Source organism: Anser cygnoides, chromosome 16, assembly GCF_040182565.1.
Source record: "Anser cygnoides isolate HZ-2024a breed goose chromosome 16, Taihu_goose_T2T_genome, whole genome shotgun sequence".
Classification (NCBI taxonomy): Eukaryota; Metazoa; Chordata; class Aves; order Anseriformes; family Anatidae; genus Anser; species Anser cygnoides.
This window is the reverse complement of record NC_089888.1, coordinates 11854952-11869510: the sequence shown is the minus strand read 5'-3', so window position 1 is coordinate 11869510 and position 14559 is coordinate 11854952. Positions and strand designations below refer to the sequence as shown.

At 57.5% G+C, this 14559-nt stretch overlaps 1 protein-coding gene across 2 annotated transcripts in view; it reads left to right on the top strand.

Moving 5' to 3' along the window:
* MYH7B (myosin heavy chain 7B) overlaps positions 1 to 14559 on the top strand; it is a 28488-nt gene that overhangs the window by 13454 nt on the left and 475 nt on the right. For both annotated transcript variants that reach the window (XM_048080687.2, XM_066978406.1), the window contains exons 17-41: positions 476 to 655; positions 740 to 872; positions 1366 to 1442; positions 3096 to 3183; positions 3652 to 3769; positions 4366 to 4489; positions 4981 to 5117; positions 5540 to 5795; positions 6354 to 6596; positions 6981 to 7157; positions 7513 to 7658; positions 8214 to 8304; positions 8927 to 9316; positions 9748 to 9874; positions 10327 to 10445; positions 10681 to 10877; positions 11047 to 11396; positions 12005 to 12129; positions 12409 to 12524; positions 12670 to 12862; positions 12956 to 13159; positions 13245 to 13370; positions 13529 to 13699; positions 13911 to 14015; positions 14445 to 14540. In XM_048080687.2, coding sequence (XP_047936644.1) covers positions 476 to 655; positions 740 to 872; positions 1366 to 1442; positions 3096 to 3183; positions 3652 to 3769; positions 4366 to 4489; positions 4981 to 5117; positions 5540 to 5795; positions 6354 to 6596; positions 6981 to 7157; positions 7513 to 7658; positions 8214 to 8304; positions 8927 to 9316; positions 9748 to 9874; positions 10327 to 10445; positions 10681 to 10877; positions 11047 to 11396; positions 12005 to 12129; positions 12409 to 12524; positions 12670 to 12862; positions 12956 to 13159; positions 13245 to 13370; positions 13529 to 13699; positions 13911 to 14015; positions 14445 to 14540 — 4089 coding nt within the window. The remainder of the gene's footprint in view (positions 1 to 475; positions 656 to 739; positions 873 to 1365; positions 1443 to 3095; positions 3184 to 3651; positions 3770 to 4365; positions 4490 to 4980; positions 5118 to 5539; positions 5796 to 6353; positions 6597 to 6980; positions 7158 to 7512; positions 7659 to 8213; positions 8305 to 8926; positions 9317 to 9747; positions 9875 to 10326; positions 10446 to 10680; positions 10878 to 11046; positions 11397 to 12004; positions 12130 to 12408; positions 12525 to 12669; positions 12863 to 12955; positions 13160 to 13244; positions 13371 to 13528; positions 13700 to 13910; positions 14016 to 14444; positions 14541 to 14559) is intronic.

Sequence of the window (14559 nt, the reverse complement as noted above, 5' to 3'; positions counted from 1 at the left end):
CTACTCACCTAGTGGGGCCTTTTCCTCTAGAGAACAGTTATCTCTTCCCCCTCTTCCCCACCCTCATTGCTTCTCATTGGGGTGTTTACTGATTCAGAGCAGCTTGTATTAAATTTTGGAAACCTTTTATGGAGGAAACCCATCCTTTTTTGGAAAGGGGCACACCTGCCAGGATACAGGAGAGGGCCTCCCCTACAATAGAATGGATCTGGGCAAGACCCATGTCTTGCAGGCCTGGCCAGTCCCACTCTGACTGGCTGGAAAACAGCAGCAGACCGTGAAGCCTGAGGTACACCAGAGGAGCAGTGAGAGCTTGCCCTGTGGTAGATGTTCTGCACTATTTGTCTGAATGAGGACATGACCTCCTGGGTTAGACCTTGCCTCACCTTGCCTAGGAGCACAGAGAATCCCTCGTTCTGGGATGGCATCTGGCAACGCTGAACTCAGACCTCTTTATACCACCTTTTCCCTGCAGCCACTGGGAATCCTATCCATCCTCGAAGAGGAGTGCATGTTCCCAAAAGCCTCTGACATGTCGTTCAAAGCTAAGCTCTATGACAACCACATTGGGAAATCACCCAACTTCCAGAAGCCCCGTCCGGATAAAAAGCGGAAATACGAGGCCCACTTTGAGCTGGTGCACTATGCTGGTGTGGTACGTCCCTTGTCAGCTCTTCTGCAGCACTCGCACTCCTCCTGCACAGCTGTGCTTACCTTTGCCTCTCTCGTTTGCTGACAGGTGCCCTACAACATCATTGGGTGGCTGGACAAAAACAAAGACCCCCTGAATGAGACAGTGGTGTCCGTCTTTCAAAAATCCCAAAACAAGCTTCTGGCCTCCCTTTACGAGAACTATGTGAGCTCCACTTCAGGTGAGGAACAACTTCATCCTCCCTCTAGCTGTTCCTCCCTCCCTCCTTTTATAGCAAAGCCTTATCATACGCACACCCAGCTGTGGGTGCAGCATTCCTGCACCTAGCAGCCTGGGCAAAGGCAAGACCCACATTGGCTCTGGATAAGCAGTGCTGGCCTAGGGGCTTTAGGCGGGTGGGCAAGACCAGGCTGAGCCTGTGCAGTGCTGTGCTGGTGGCCCTGCCAGAGGTAACGTGGGATGTGTGAAGGGCAGTCCTGTTACCCAGAGCTGGGTGCTGTGGGAGGAGTTTTTGGCAGTCTAAGGTTTTGCTCTGAAGTGTGGTGCTACCATCTCCACTTTACAGAGAGCAGGGGCTGTGGGCATTTCACTGACATTTTCATTGCAGGTTTGCTTGGAGGTGCTCCTGAGTCCTCCAAAGCAAGCTGACATGTAATTATTTGTCATTAATTGCATGTTTGGTCATGTAATTAATCAATATCTCAACCCTACAGAGGAACCTCACAAGCCAGGGACCAAGGAGAAACGTAAGAAGGCAGCTTCCTTCCAAACAGTGTCCCAGCTACACAAGGTAAGAGCCAGACCCTCATCCAAACCCACGAGGGAAGCATGTTCAGAGCATCCCAGTATCAATCCCACTTCCCTTTCAAGACTCCAGGGTATCTTACACACCAACTCCTGGGCCTTGAAGAACCCCAAAGCCTCCAGAGAGTTGTCTTGGCTAGGCAAAAACTGAATATCTTCTTGCCCCTGGCAAAGGTTGGCTCTGATCCTGGCAGAGGCCTTGTCCCCGTGCTGCTAGGGAAGGACATGAGGCTCCAGGCTGGGAGAGCGATGGCTCCCTTTGAGCTGGGGCTGGTGCTGCTTCTGCCCGCGTGATGCCTGTGCTGCCCGGCAGCTCCTTCGCCTTTGAGAGAGCGGCAGTTAAGACTTGTAGTGATGTTTAGATAATGTATTACATGAACATCACTTTAAGTCTGTGCTACTTCTCTCCTCATTCTTGTCGGCGGGAAGGCCAGCCTTTGGGCAGAAGAAAATGGAGGAGCATCTTATGGGTCTCTGAGCAGGCGGCTCTCTGTTCTCCTGTTCAGGGAAGGCTATGTGACAGCTCAGGATAGCTCACACCCCTGATCCCATGCTCGAAACAGAAGTTATTTGTCCACCCCAGAGCTTAAGCAACTGAAAAATAGCTCAGGGGTGTCTGTGAGCCCAAAGTCGAGTCCTGCTGTGACAACTTTATGGTTCAAAGAGGGCAGCATTTCTGTTAGGTCCACTGACAGCTCTGGTAGCCAAGGAGTTTCCTGAGGGCAAGGTCCCTGACCCAGCCCTGTCCAGGGAAGCATGTGATTTTCTTCCTTCTGGACAAGTCACAGACCTTGGGGAAGGTGTCTGTGGTGAGATGTTGCCCCACACTGAGGCTTTCCAGAGCTGGTCCTGGACAGGCTGAGCCTCTGAGGAGGGAAAGGCCGCCTCGAAAGACCAGAGATGCAGATGTCTTTTCCACAAGAAAAGGCAGAGCCAGGAGTCATCCCAGAATTCAGGGCCCATCATGATGCTCTGCAGGGCTCTAATCCCAGAGACCCAATCCCACAGTCCAGCCAGGGCACACAGGCCTTGAAGCAGGTGTTCACAGAGCAACCCCCGTGAGCCAGACCTGGGACAAAGCTGGCTGGCAGGATGCAGAAGGCCCAGGCTGGCTTGGCAGGGCCTTGTCACAGCCAAAGGGCATGGGCAGCACTGTGGGGTACAGGGAAAACACAACGAGATGGGGGCTGCAGGCAGTGTGGATGCCAGCATTGGACTTGCAGGGTGCTGAAGGGAGGGCTGGTGGACACCAGCAGAGGTGTATGCCAGAAATGTGCTCAGTCCTGTGTTCCTGGCTCTTCCCTGTAGCCAAATTTTACTTACAAATACTCGCAAAGCATCTGGCTCCTCTCTGGCATAGCAAAACTAGCAGGTGCCTATCGGCACGGCTGCCAGCCCAGTCCTTGCTGCTGTTGCACCCACCTTGGCAGAAGTGGTGCTGCTATGGGGCAGGGGATGTCCAGATAGCAGGACAGCACTGAGAGCAGCGAAGCAGGGGGAAATCCCTCCTCTCCCATGAGCGGTGGTGAGGGGCTCACAGGGTCTGCTCTCTCCTGCCCGTGGGGGGAAGGTGCTGGAGAGAAGTGTTGTAGGGGCAGAGACATCGCCTCATGCCTCATCCCCCATGTCTGCCCTACAGGAGAATCTTAACAAGCTGATGACCAACCTGCGCTCCACTCAGCCCCATTTTGTCCGCTGCATCATCCCCAATGAGACAAAGACCCCAGGTATGCATGGCACAAGAGAGCGCCCTGGCAGGTCCCTCGGGTGACATCCCTGCACAGCAGCTGGCAGGGTGTCCTGCCCAGCTCCTGCACCCACCAGCTCCCCAAGCCTTTCCTCGCAGCAGTTCTGCTGCTGCTGAGCCCCGGCCCCATCTCTGTGCGGAAGCCACTGTGCCCTTGCCAGTCTCTTTTACTGGGGAACAGGAGTTTTGCCAGGCTCCCAGCTGGGCTCTGCACTGGCAGCTGGGCTGCCTTGCGCTTGTCTGGCACCAGGCACAGATGAACCTTTCAGACCAACTTCCATCCTGTGGGGCCTAGGCCGCAGCACTGGTGCTCATCATAGGCTTGCAAGACAGGTTAACACCCCTGCCCAAAACCAGAGGCTGTTTGCAGAGCTCAGGCCCATGGTGCAGCAGCACTTCCCCATCTGCTTGGGCTGAGCATCTGCTCCATCCCTGCTCTCCCCCCTAGGAGCCATGGATGCCTTCCTGGTGCTGCACCAGCTGCGGTGTAATGGTGTCCTCGAAGGTATCCGCATCTGCCGTAAGGGATTCCCTAACAGGATCCTCTACGCAGACTTCAAGCAGCGGTAAGTGCCTCCTCTCCCCTCGCCAGCTGCCAGCACGTGTTCTGGGGGGAAGCAGGCTGCCGTGGCTCTGACTTGCTCCTCAGCTTGTGCAGGGCTGCTGTGAGCCACCACCACAGGGTGTGCGCAGCTCAGGAGAGCTCTGCTGTTGGCTCTGGGGTGCCAGTCAGGGGTAGTTTGATGCCAGGCCTGATGAGACAGCAGGGTTGCTGATATTTAAGATGCTGCATGCAGGGCTGATGCAGGTGGATGGTGGAAAGGCTCAGGACCTCTGATCCTGGTTCTGATTTCCCTTTGCACTTGGGATCCTTATCATTCCCCAGACCGAACCCATCCACCCTGCTTGGGCTGGGTCTGGCCCAGGCAAGGTGAGGCCAGTGACCTCCTCCTGCATAGGTCCCCTTGGGTACAGGGACTAAGTTCTGGCTGGGATCCCTGGGGTCTGCTTTGCAGTAAAGCCCATGCTTCACCCTGGAGCTCCAGCACATGCTGCAGTGACAGCTTCCAGGGGAAGTGGCATGGCCTGGGGGACAGTGACAGAGCCATCAGCTCTGTGCTGGGGTTCTCTTGCATGCCGTCCCTGTGCTCTGTGCCTGCAGCTACCGTATCCTGAACCCAGCAGCCATTCCAGATGACAAGTTTGTGGACAGCAGGAAGGCCACAGAGAAACTGTTGAGCTCCCTGGAGCTGGATCACTCCCAGTACAAGTTCGGTCACACCAAGGTGAGGTCAGGAAACTGCTTGTCCTCAAGAGGGAGACCTTGTGGCTCCTGTCTCTCTGCAACCCCAGCTTGCTGTCACTGCCCAGCCTGCTCTCTGCTGAAGCTCTGGATGCTCTGTGGGCTGAGTGTGGCCCCTGAAGGGACTGAGGAGGGCAGGGGGAGAAGCAGGCTGGGCAGAAACAGGTCTGAGCAGAAGGTCACTGCTGCCTGAGCTTGTATCATCCAACACAGTGGCTAGTCCCTGACGGGCGATGTGAGGGGAAGGGCATGGGGCTGGGAGATCTGGTGCCCAGATGTTTCTGTGTCCTGTGTGGGTGAATCTTCAACCAGTACAGAGCGTGGGTGTCTGCCCATGCAGGGCATGGCATATTCCTTCTGCTCTGTATATCCCTGCTTTGGGTCACGTTTTATAGACCTGTCTGACAGGTCACGTCACCCCTGAGCTCTCTGTCCTCTGTGCCATTGACTCTGTTCCCATGCCCTTGCCTACAGGTGTTTTTCAAGGCTGGTTTGCTGGGCTTGCTGGAAGAGATGCGAGATGAGCGGCTGGCCAAGATCCTGACCATGCTGCAGGCCAGGATCCGTGGGCACCTCATGCGCATTGAGTATCAGAAGATCATCAGCAGGAGGTAGAGTTTTGAGGGGGAGACAGAGCTTTGTGAGCACCTCTTCTTGTTCCCTCTGTTTTAGTGGGTTTGGTTTGTGGGTCTTGCCTGTGGCTGGCAGTGGGTGGGAATGGAGGGGATGGAGGCAGACTTGCAGGGTGCAGCACAGGCCCGACAGGGAGAGCCCCTGTATCTGGACTGGGGAAATTTGGTTTCCACTGGGAGGATTCAGTGGGATGCAGATGGAGAAGTGGCAGCCAGGCCACACCACTCATCCCACCAAGGCCACTACAGTGTGCTGACAGTGTGCCATTTATGCAACTCTCTGCCACTTGTCCTGCTGGTGGGGAACAGAGCCATCTCCAAAATCCTGCACAGGCTAGGGCTCTGCTGCAGTGAGGATGGGAATCTGCACCCATGACGATGCTGTGCTTGTATCCCTGCAGAGAAGCCCTCTACACTATCCAGTGGAACATCCGGGCCTTCAATGCTGTTAAGAACTGGTCCTGGATGAAGCTGTTTTTCAAGATCAAGCCTTTACTCAAATCTGCTCAGACTGAGAAGGAAATGTCCAACCTGAAGGAGGAGTTCCAGAAGCTGAAGGAGGCTCTGGAGAAGTCAGAGGCTAAGAGGAAGGAGCTGGAAGAGAAGCAGGTCTCCATGATCCAGGAGAAGAATGACCTGGCTCTGCAGCTGCAAGCAGTGAGTGCCTCACCGTGTGCCTGGCAGCATACAGACAGCGCAGGGTCCATGGGTGGACGAAGGAGCAGAGAGCACCCGATCCCTCCTTCAGCCTCTTGCAGTTCTGAGGCCCACTCATTGCCACAATCTGTTTGAAGCGCAGTGCTGGTCTCAGTGGAAACCTGAAGCTACATCACAGACTTGCTGTCTTAGGGCTGCTATAGGAATTCATGGTCCCCTGGCTCTGGAAAGGGTGATCTTCTCACATGGAGGTGGGAGGGATGGGAATGTTTGCTCTCTCAGTTGTGGCTAACTGGTGGCATTTCTGTGTCACAAAGTGTCAGTCCAGTATTTCCTGCTTCTGGAAAGATTTGGTTGCCATTAGCTCTTCACCCCAGTCAGTGTTACTTGTTGCCCCATGGTCCTGCATGGATCTCCTTCTGATACACCTGCGAACCTCGAGTTTGCTCTGCCCCTTCCACAAGGAGAGCTTGACCCTTAGCCAGGACAGTGTGACTGATCCTGCCAGTATGCTCTTGGGGCAGTGGGTGAGCACTCGCTCTCCTTTGCCTGTCTCAGGAGCAAGACAACCTGGCGGATGCAGAGGAGCGCTGCGACCTGCTGATCAAGTCCAAGATCCAGCTGGAGGCCAAGGTGAAGGAGCTTACAGAGCGTCTGGAGGATGAGGAGGAGATGAACTCAGACCTCACTGCCAAGAAGCGCAAGCTGGAGGATGAGTGTGCAGAGCTCAAGAAAGACATCGATGACCTAGAGATCACGCTGGCCAAGGTGGAGAAGGAGAAGCATGCCACGGAGAACAAGGTCAGTAGCCCTTTCTGTAGAGAACAGCCTCATTGCCAACGGGCCTCAGTGCTTGTGGGGGCACAAAAGAGAATCGCTGGGGATGAGGCTGCTGGTGTGAGGGAGATGAGGCTGGGCAGAGGGCAAAAAGGTGTGGGAGAGGGCAAAACCCTCCAGTGTCCTGCCTTATTGCACAGGAGTGGAATGAGCAAAGGGTTCTGTGTATTGGCAAGTGACTTGGGGTTTTGGCAGAAGCCTGGCCAAGTGGAGAGGAGCTGGCTGCTGCTGAGGTGCCGAGCTGTTGCTGAACGTGAACTCCTGCCCTTCATGGGCCAGGCTGCTGTACTAGCTTTGCATCGCTTGTCTCAGAGAAGATGCACTCAATTTTTGACCTCATTAATCTAGGTTAAAAACCTGATTGAAGAGATGGCTGCCCTGGATGAGATCATTGCCAAGCTGACGAAAGAGAAGAAAGCACTGCAGGAGGCCCATCAGCAGGCCCTGGATGACCTGCAGGCTGAGGAAGACAAGGTCAACACACTGACCAAAGCCAAAGTCAAACTGGAACAGCAAGTGGATGATGTGAGTCATGGGCCAGTGACAGTGAAGTGGGAGAGGTTTGAGTCACACATCTCCAGGATGATCTCCAGCACAAAGGCTGCCTCTGAGTGGGATCTGGAAAGTGTGATCATTATTAGATCCCTGTTGAATATGGCCAGCTGATAAATAACCCCATTGCCAAACTTCCCCTGAACCACGAGATGGTCCAGAGGACCCCATGGAGAGCAGTCCTGGGCTGAGGGAATGGAACTGGAGTAACTGTGAAACAGCGGTGACTCTCAGGGCTGGGTGAAGTTCCCACAGCAATGGACAAGGGGGAGGTCAGTGGCTACCAGGGGTCCTTTCCCTCCCTAGCCTGTCTCCCTTCATTCTCCAGCTGGAAAGCTCTCTCGAACAAGAAAAGAAAATCCGCATGGACCTGGAAAGAGCTAAGAGGAAGCTTGAAGGAGACCTGAAGTTGACACAGGAGTCTATAATGGATCTGGAGAATGACAAACAGCAGCTGGAGGAGAAACTCAAAAAGTGAGTGAGTGACATGTAGTGGGGCTGTGTTCTTACTCTGCCAGGCCAGTGCCCGCTCCTAAACCAAGCAGACACGTGCTCTCTGCAGGGCGTGTTGGGATGTGGCTTTGAGCAGTCCAAGCAAATGGGCTTAGTTTTTCAGGGTACTATGCAGTGATGATGTGGGAGTTGCTCTCCTGAGGAACTCAGCTGCACAGACGAACAGATCATGGTGCTATAGCGCTTCCTCTGTACGAACTGGTCTGGCAGGATCCTAATGCAGGGCTGGGACCTCATGTCCAGTTCTAGCTGGGGAACTGTAGAACAGTACCGAGGGACATCACAGGGAAAAACTCAGCCAGGCTGTCTGCCAGTATGGCCACTCCAAGCCTCCTTCAGAGCAGTCCATGCACTGCTCTTCACCCCAGCGGCCACTTTCCTGTGTGGGTTAGTTTGTTTTGACTCTGGATCTGGGCGTCACAGTGCAAGGAACAATCTTCCTCTGGCTTCAGGACCTGGAGGGTCTTGGCAGGGCAGTGCTTGTCTGACCAGAGGCTCTGCCTTCTTTCCGTACAGGAAAGACTTTGAAATGAGTCAACTGAATTCGAGGATTGAAGATCAGCAAGTGATTGAGGCCCAGCTGCAGAAGAAGATCAAGGAGCTCCAGGTATGGTGGGAAGTGTTCTCACAGCCCAGGAGTCCTGAATTCTCATCAGACAGAATGTGTGGGGGGAATCTGCATGGGCTGGTTCCTCTCTGAGCATGGGGACATCTCTTCAGCAGTGGAACTATGAAAAAAGCTGGCAATGTTAGTTGAAGGAAAGCCCTCAGTCTAAATGTGGTGGGCAGAAAGATGAAAGAATGAACTCATGAGGTGAGCACTAGCACCAGCATGAGGAATAGCTTCTGGGGTGTAGCTCTTTATCCAGACTAAGATCATGAACACAGTCCCCAAGGTCTCCAGACCAAATCTAGTATGTTGGGCTTCCTTCTAGCAGAGACAGATGCTCAGATTCAGGCTGTTTGCATGGAGGCTTCCCAGTGATGGGAAGCTAATATCAGCCTGGATTGCAGGGTACAGAGGAGAGCAGAAGCTCAGTGAAGTAGGCTACCAGGGGGCACTGGGCATATCGGCCTCCGAGAATCCCAAAGCAGCCCAAGCATTTGATCTGGGCCAGTGCCTTGCTGCTCCCCAGCATCAGAGGAGATGCCTTGCTCTGTTGTGGGGAGCAAAGATGCTGGAACTTCAGTTGGTGCTTGGAGCATCTGCCTCATCCTGTCTCTGCCAGGCCCGCATTGAGGAGCTGGAGGAGGAGCTGGAGGCTGAGCGTGCTGCTAGAGCCAAGGTGGAGAAGCAGCGGGCAGAAGTGTCACGGGAGCTGGAGGAGCTGAGTGAGCGCCTGGAGGAGGCCGGTGGAGCAACGGCTGCACAGCTGGAGATGAACAAGAAGCGGGAAGCAGAATTCCTGAAGCTGCGGAGGGACCTGGAGGAGGCGACGCTGCAGCACGAGTCCACAGCGGCCGCCCTGCGGAAGAAGCACGCAGACAGCGTGGCGGAGCTGAGCGAGCAGATCGACAACCTGCAGCGCGTCAAGCAGAAGCTGGAGAAGGAGAAGAGCGAGATGAAGATGGAGGTGGACGACCTGTCGTCCAACATCGAATACCTCACCAAGAACAAGGTGGGTTCCAGCTCTGTAAAGGGCAGCTTCAGCTCCTTTGTGAACAGGTAGCTGTGACTCTGGCATCAGTGCGACTTGCTGCAGTGTGTTCTGCACGGCCGTGTCCTTGGGCTGTTGTCCTCTCTGCCATGGCCACGTCCCTCTTACTCACTAAGTATAGCATGTCCCCATGCCACTGTGGCCGTGCTTGCAGGATGCTTTGCTTGTCCTAGTCAAGTCTGAAGGATTTGGGGAAGACACTACTTGTGAGAGTGACTGCAGAGACCTGCTCTGAGCCTAGCAGAGACGTGAGAGCTCTGCCGGGCTCCTCCTCTCTGCATCGTGTGCACGTGGGATTTGCTGAGCAGGGCAGCGAGGTCCCAGGGGGATGCAGTCACTGAGCCCCTTGGGGCAGAGCTGGGTCTCATGTGGGCCTTGCTTGGTGCACGCAGGCCAATGCCGAGAAGCTGTGCCGCACCTACGAGGACCAGCTGAGCGAAGCCAAGTCCAAAGTGGATGAGCTGCAGCGACAGCTGACTGATGTGAGCACGCAGCGTGGCAGGCTGCAGACAGAGAACGGTAGGTGGGGGTCGTGTGGCTGCTCCTGTGCTGGGGCATCCGAGTTAGGAAGCCGTGGTGCAGCTGTGCAGGCTGTCCTGCCTCTCCCACGGGCAAATATCAGGGGGAGCTCCGTCTGGCGGGGAGGGGGCGGGGTGTCCATGCTGTGCCTCTGGCCAGGCCTTGCAGGTGCCGTGTGGCTTGGCAAGGGAGGGGACTTCTGCAGTGATGCTGGTTTGACTGGTGCTGGGAGGGACGTCCTGTGATGTCCGACATCAGAAGGAAGGGTTCCTGGCTGTCTTCCTTCGTCTTTAGCTGCAGAGGGACGCCTCTGCCCATGAGCCCCAGCTTGCCTGACTGGGGATACAACGGGGGGCTGGAGGTCTCCACACAGCTGAAGGCCACAAGCTGTGCGCGGGCTCATGCGTGGCTGCTCAGCCCCAACGTGGCTGTTTGGCTCTGTCTGAACCCAGGGGAGCTGAGTCGGCTGCTGGAGGAGAAGGAGTCGTTCATCAACCAGCTGAGCCGCGGCAAGACCTCGTTCACACAGAACATCGAGGAGCTCAAGAGGCAGCTAGAGGAGGAGACCAAGGTGAGGCTGCTGGGGCACGGCTGATCTGAGTGGCTCCAAGTGACGCAGATGTCAGGGGAAGGGACACGTGTACACCTGTGGCAGTAAGCCAGCTTCTGGTACTGACGAGGTGGGACACACAGTACATGCATAAGCCCCTAGCCTTGGGAAAACAAAGTCCTCCCCTGCTGCCCCAGCACCCCTGCATCCCAGCACATCCAGGAGCTGCTCCATTCATGAGCTGTCCCTTCCTCAGAGCAAGAATGCCCTGGCCCATGCCCTGCAAGCCTCCCGCCACGACTGCGACCTGCTGCGTGAGCAGTATGAGGAGGAGGTGGAGGCCAAGAGTGAGCTCCAGAGGAACTTGTCCAAGGCCAATGCAGAGGTGGCCCAGTGGAGAACCAAGTACGAGACAGATGCCATCCAGAGGACAGAGGAGCTGGAGGAAGCCAAGTAAGTCTCATGCCAGGAGTAGGTTCCTTACAGGTGACAGGTTTCCATTCAAGGATGGATCTTTCCCAGATCTGAGGCTGTTTGGGCAGGCCGTGGCCTTCCCTCCTCAGAGCAGCAGGGTGGGCTGGCGTTTGGGCTGGGAGCGCTCACCCCTTGCTGCTGGCTGCAGGAAGAAGCTGGCCATCCGGCTGCAGGAAGCGGAGGAGGCGGTGGAGGCTGCCCACGCCAAGTGCTCCTCGCTGGAGAAGACCAAGCACAGGCTGCAGACAGAGATTGAGGACCTCTCGGTGGACCTGGAGCGAGCCAACTCTGCCTGCGCTGCCCTGGACAAGAAGCAGCGCAACTTTGACAGGATCCTGGCTGAGTGGAAGCAGAAGTACGAGGAGACCCAGGCAGAGCTGGAGGCATCACAGAAGGAATCGCGCAGCCTGAGCACAGAGCTCTTCAAGCTCAAGAATGCTTATGAGGAGTCTCTGGACAACCTGGAAACCCTCAAGAGGGAGAACAAGAACCTGCAGGGTAGGGCTGGGCTAAGGCTCTCCTGTTGGGCTGCGGGCTCCCCGGGGCCCTGCTGGCATGGGCAGCCTGTGGCTCCCATGTCCTCAGCCCAGAGCCAGACGTGTGGTGGGATGGGCGTCCTTCTGGGCAGGGAACAGACCTTGGTGCTAAGCCACATGTGGCCCATTTTCTTCGGGCTGGGCTGTGAGGCACTGCATCTCTCCAGGAAACCAGCACGGGTCCTGTCCTCTTGATGGGGACGCTCTGGGCAGACGGACAGTGACAGCTGACTGTTGTTTCCAAATGGTGTATGTTTTGCTTCAAGGGCTGTGGCTGTGGCATGTCACTGCCTTGGGAGTGTTGCTCTTTGACAAGTGGGTCTCCTTGGCTCCTCACACCTCTCCCGTGCCCTTTCTCTCCCTCTCCTTCACCCTGGCTGCAGGGGAGTGCAGCACAGCCTAGCAAAGGGGGCCGGTGCCCATTCTCCAGGCACAACCTCAGCACCCAGACTGATGCTCCCGGAGGGGCTGGGGGGATGTAGGCCCAGCCTGGGTGGGGGTTAAGGGAAATCCTGCGAGGGGCTGGCCCCGCAGACTTGCTCCTGACCAAACACCTTCTGCTCCTGCCAGAGGAAATCGCTGATCTGACCGACCAGATCAGTATGAGTGGCAAAACCATCCATGAGCTGGAGAAGCTGAAGAAAGCCCTGGAGAGTGAGAAGAGCGATATCCAGGCAGCGCTGGAGGAGGCCGAGGTGGGTCTGTGCTTCCCACAGATGCTCACAGGTGCTTGCTGCTCCTGAGAGCCCCTGACCCACCCTGCAGTGCCAGTGGGGTGGTGCTGGAGCAGCAACTCGCACCACTCTGATGATGTGACAGTCCTGAGAGCCAGGGTGCTCCCCGGGTCTTGCTCATGGGGGCTGCGCGACCTCAGCAAGGCACTGGGGTGGCTCCCTGCAGCTCTGGGCTGGGGGCTGACGGGTGGCCGGAGAGCTTCCCCAGGGGCCCCTTCCCACAGCTGCTGCTGTCTGCAGGGAGCCCTGGAGCACGAGGAGAGCAAGACGCTGCGCATCCAGCTGGAGCTCAACCAGATCAAGGCTGACGTGGACAGGAAGCTGGCAGAGAAGGATGAGGAGTTTGAGAACCTGAGGTGTGTGTGGAGAGGGGACAGGCTGGGCCATCGCTGTGGGGCAGAGCTGGCACCACGGCCACGATGGGACAAGCACATCTTCCCGCGGCTGCCCCGGGCCGGGTGTCCCCAGGCAGAGGGGGCTGACGCTTCGTCCCTCCCGCAGGCGCAACCACCAGCGGGCCATGGACTCCATGCAGGCCACGCTGGACGCTGAGGCCCGGGCCAAGAACGAGGCTGTCCGGCTGAGGAAGAAAATGGAGGGAGACCTGAACGAGATGGAGATCCAGCTGAGCCACGCCAACCGCCAGGCCGCCGAGTTCCAGAAACTGGGCCGCCAGCTGCAGGCCCAGATCAAGGTTGGGCGGAGGGGCTGCTGCTGGCCCTGCTGCCACCAGCTCGGGGCCACCCCTGTCACCCCCTGTCCCCACTGACCCGACGCTGCCCCGCAGGACCTGCAAATCGAGCTGGATGACACCCAGCGCCAAAACGATGACCTGAAGGAGCAGGCGGCCGCCCTGGAGCGCCGCAACAACCTGCTGCTGGCGGAGGTGGAGGAGCTGCGGGCGGCGCTGGAGCAGGCCGAGAGGAGCAGGAAGCTGGCGGAGCAGGAGCTGCTGGAGGCCACCGAGAGGGTCAACCTGCTCCACTCACAGGTGAGGGGCTGCCCACCCGCACCCGAGAGCCAGGAGCCTGTCTGGCACAGCCGGTCCTCATGGCACTGCCTGTCTCTGCCTGCAGAACACCGGTCTGATCAACCAAAAGAAGAAGCTGGAGACCGACATCTCCCAGCTGAGCAGCGAGGTGGAGGACGCTGTGCAGGAGTGCCGCAATGCCGAGGAGAAGGCGAAGAAGGCCATCACGGATGTGAGAGCGGGGTGGGGATGGTGGTGCAAGGGTGCCCAGCACCTTCATAGGGCTGGGGGCTGGGCAGAGAGGGGAGGGTCTCAGGGCTCCTCCGTGGAGTCCCTGTGTCTGGCAGGGCTGCCCGGCCTCAGGGTGATGTCTGTGCCCCGGCCTTGCAGGCTGCCATGATGGCAGAGGAGCTGAAGAAGGAGCAGGACACAAGTGCACACCTGGAGCGGATGAAGAAGAACATGGAGCAGACCATCAAGGACCTGCAGATGCGCCTGGACGAAGCAGAGCAGATTGCTCTCAAGGGGGGCAAGAAGCAGATCCAGAAGCTGGAAGCCAGGGTAAGGAGGCAGGGGGCAGCCCCCCAGGTCACACTGGCTTTGCAGGGCCTGCATTTGCCCCATCCCTCCTGCTGTGCAGTGAGGGGCAGGCCCCAAAGCCTGGGGTGGCTCAGCCTCAGCTGCAGCTGGGAAAGTGGCGTGGGTGGCTGGGGCTGGCACTGGGTGCCCCTGCCTGGGGAGCAGAGCGTGAGCTGGCCTCTGCCTGCCGCAGGTGCGTGAGCTGGAGGGAGAGCTGGACATGGAGCAGAAGAAGATGGCTGAAGCCCAGAAGGGCATTCGCAAGTACGAGCGGCGGATCAAGGAGCTAACCTACCAGGTACGGCAGCACCGGGTACAGCTCAGGCCCCACAGGCATCTGGGCCCAGCTCTCCCCTTTCTCAGCCCCTGACGATAGCCAAAACCCCTAGTCTGGGGGCCCATCTGGGCCCAGCTCCCCCCATCTCAGCCCCCGTTAGCCAAAACCCCCAGTCCGGCCCCTGGGCTTGGTGCTGGGGCCTGCAGGGCAAGGGGCCAGGCTTGTTCCAGCTTCTCTCCGGTTCTGTGTCCCTCCGCCCCTTTTGGTGGCACCTCCTTGGCTGAGGGTGGGACACACGGGTGTCGGCCCACATGGCATGGGCTTGGTGGCTGCAGAGGGCCCTGGCACCGCTGGGACTGCTGGTACTGGGGCAGCTGGAGCCAGAGCAGGGCCGAGGGGGCTCGCACCAGCACTGGGGGGTCCTGCTGACTGGGTCGGGGGCACTTGCAGACTGAAGAAGACCGGAAGAACCTGACACGGATGCAGGACCTGATTGACAAGCTGCAGAGCAAGGTCAAGAGCTACAAGCGCCAGTTCGAGGAGGCGGTAAGTGCTTGTCCCCTGC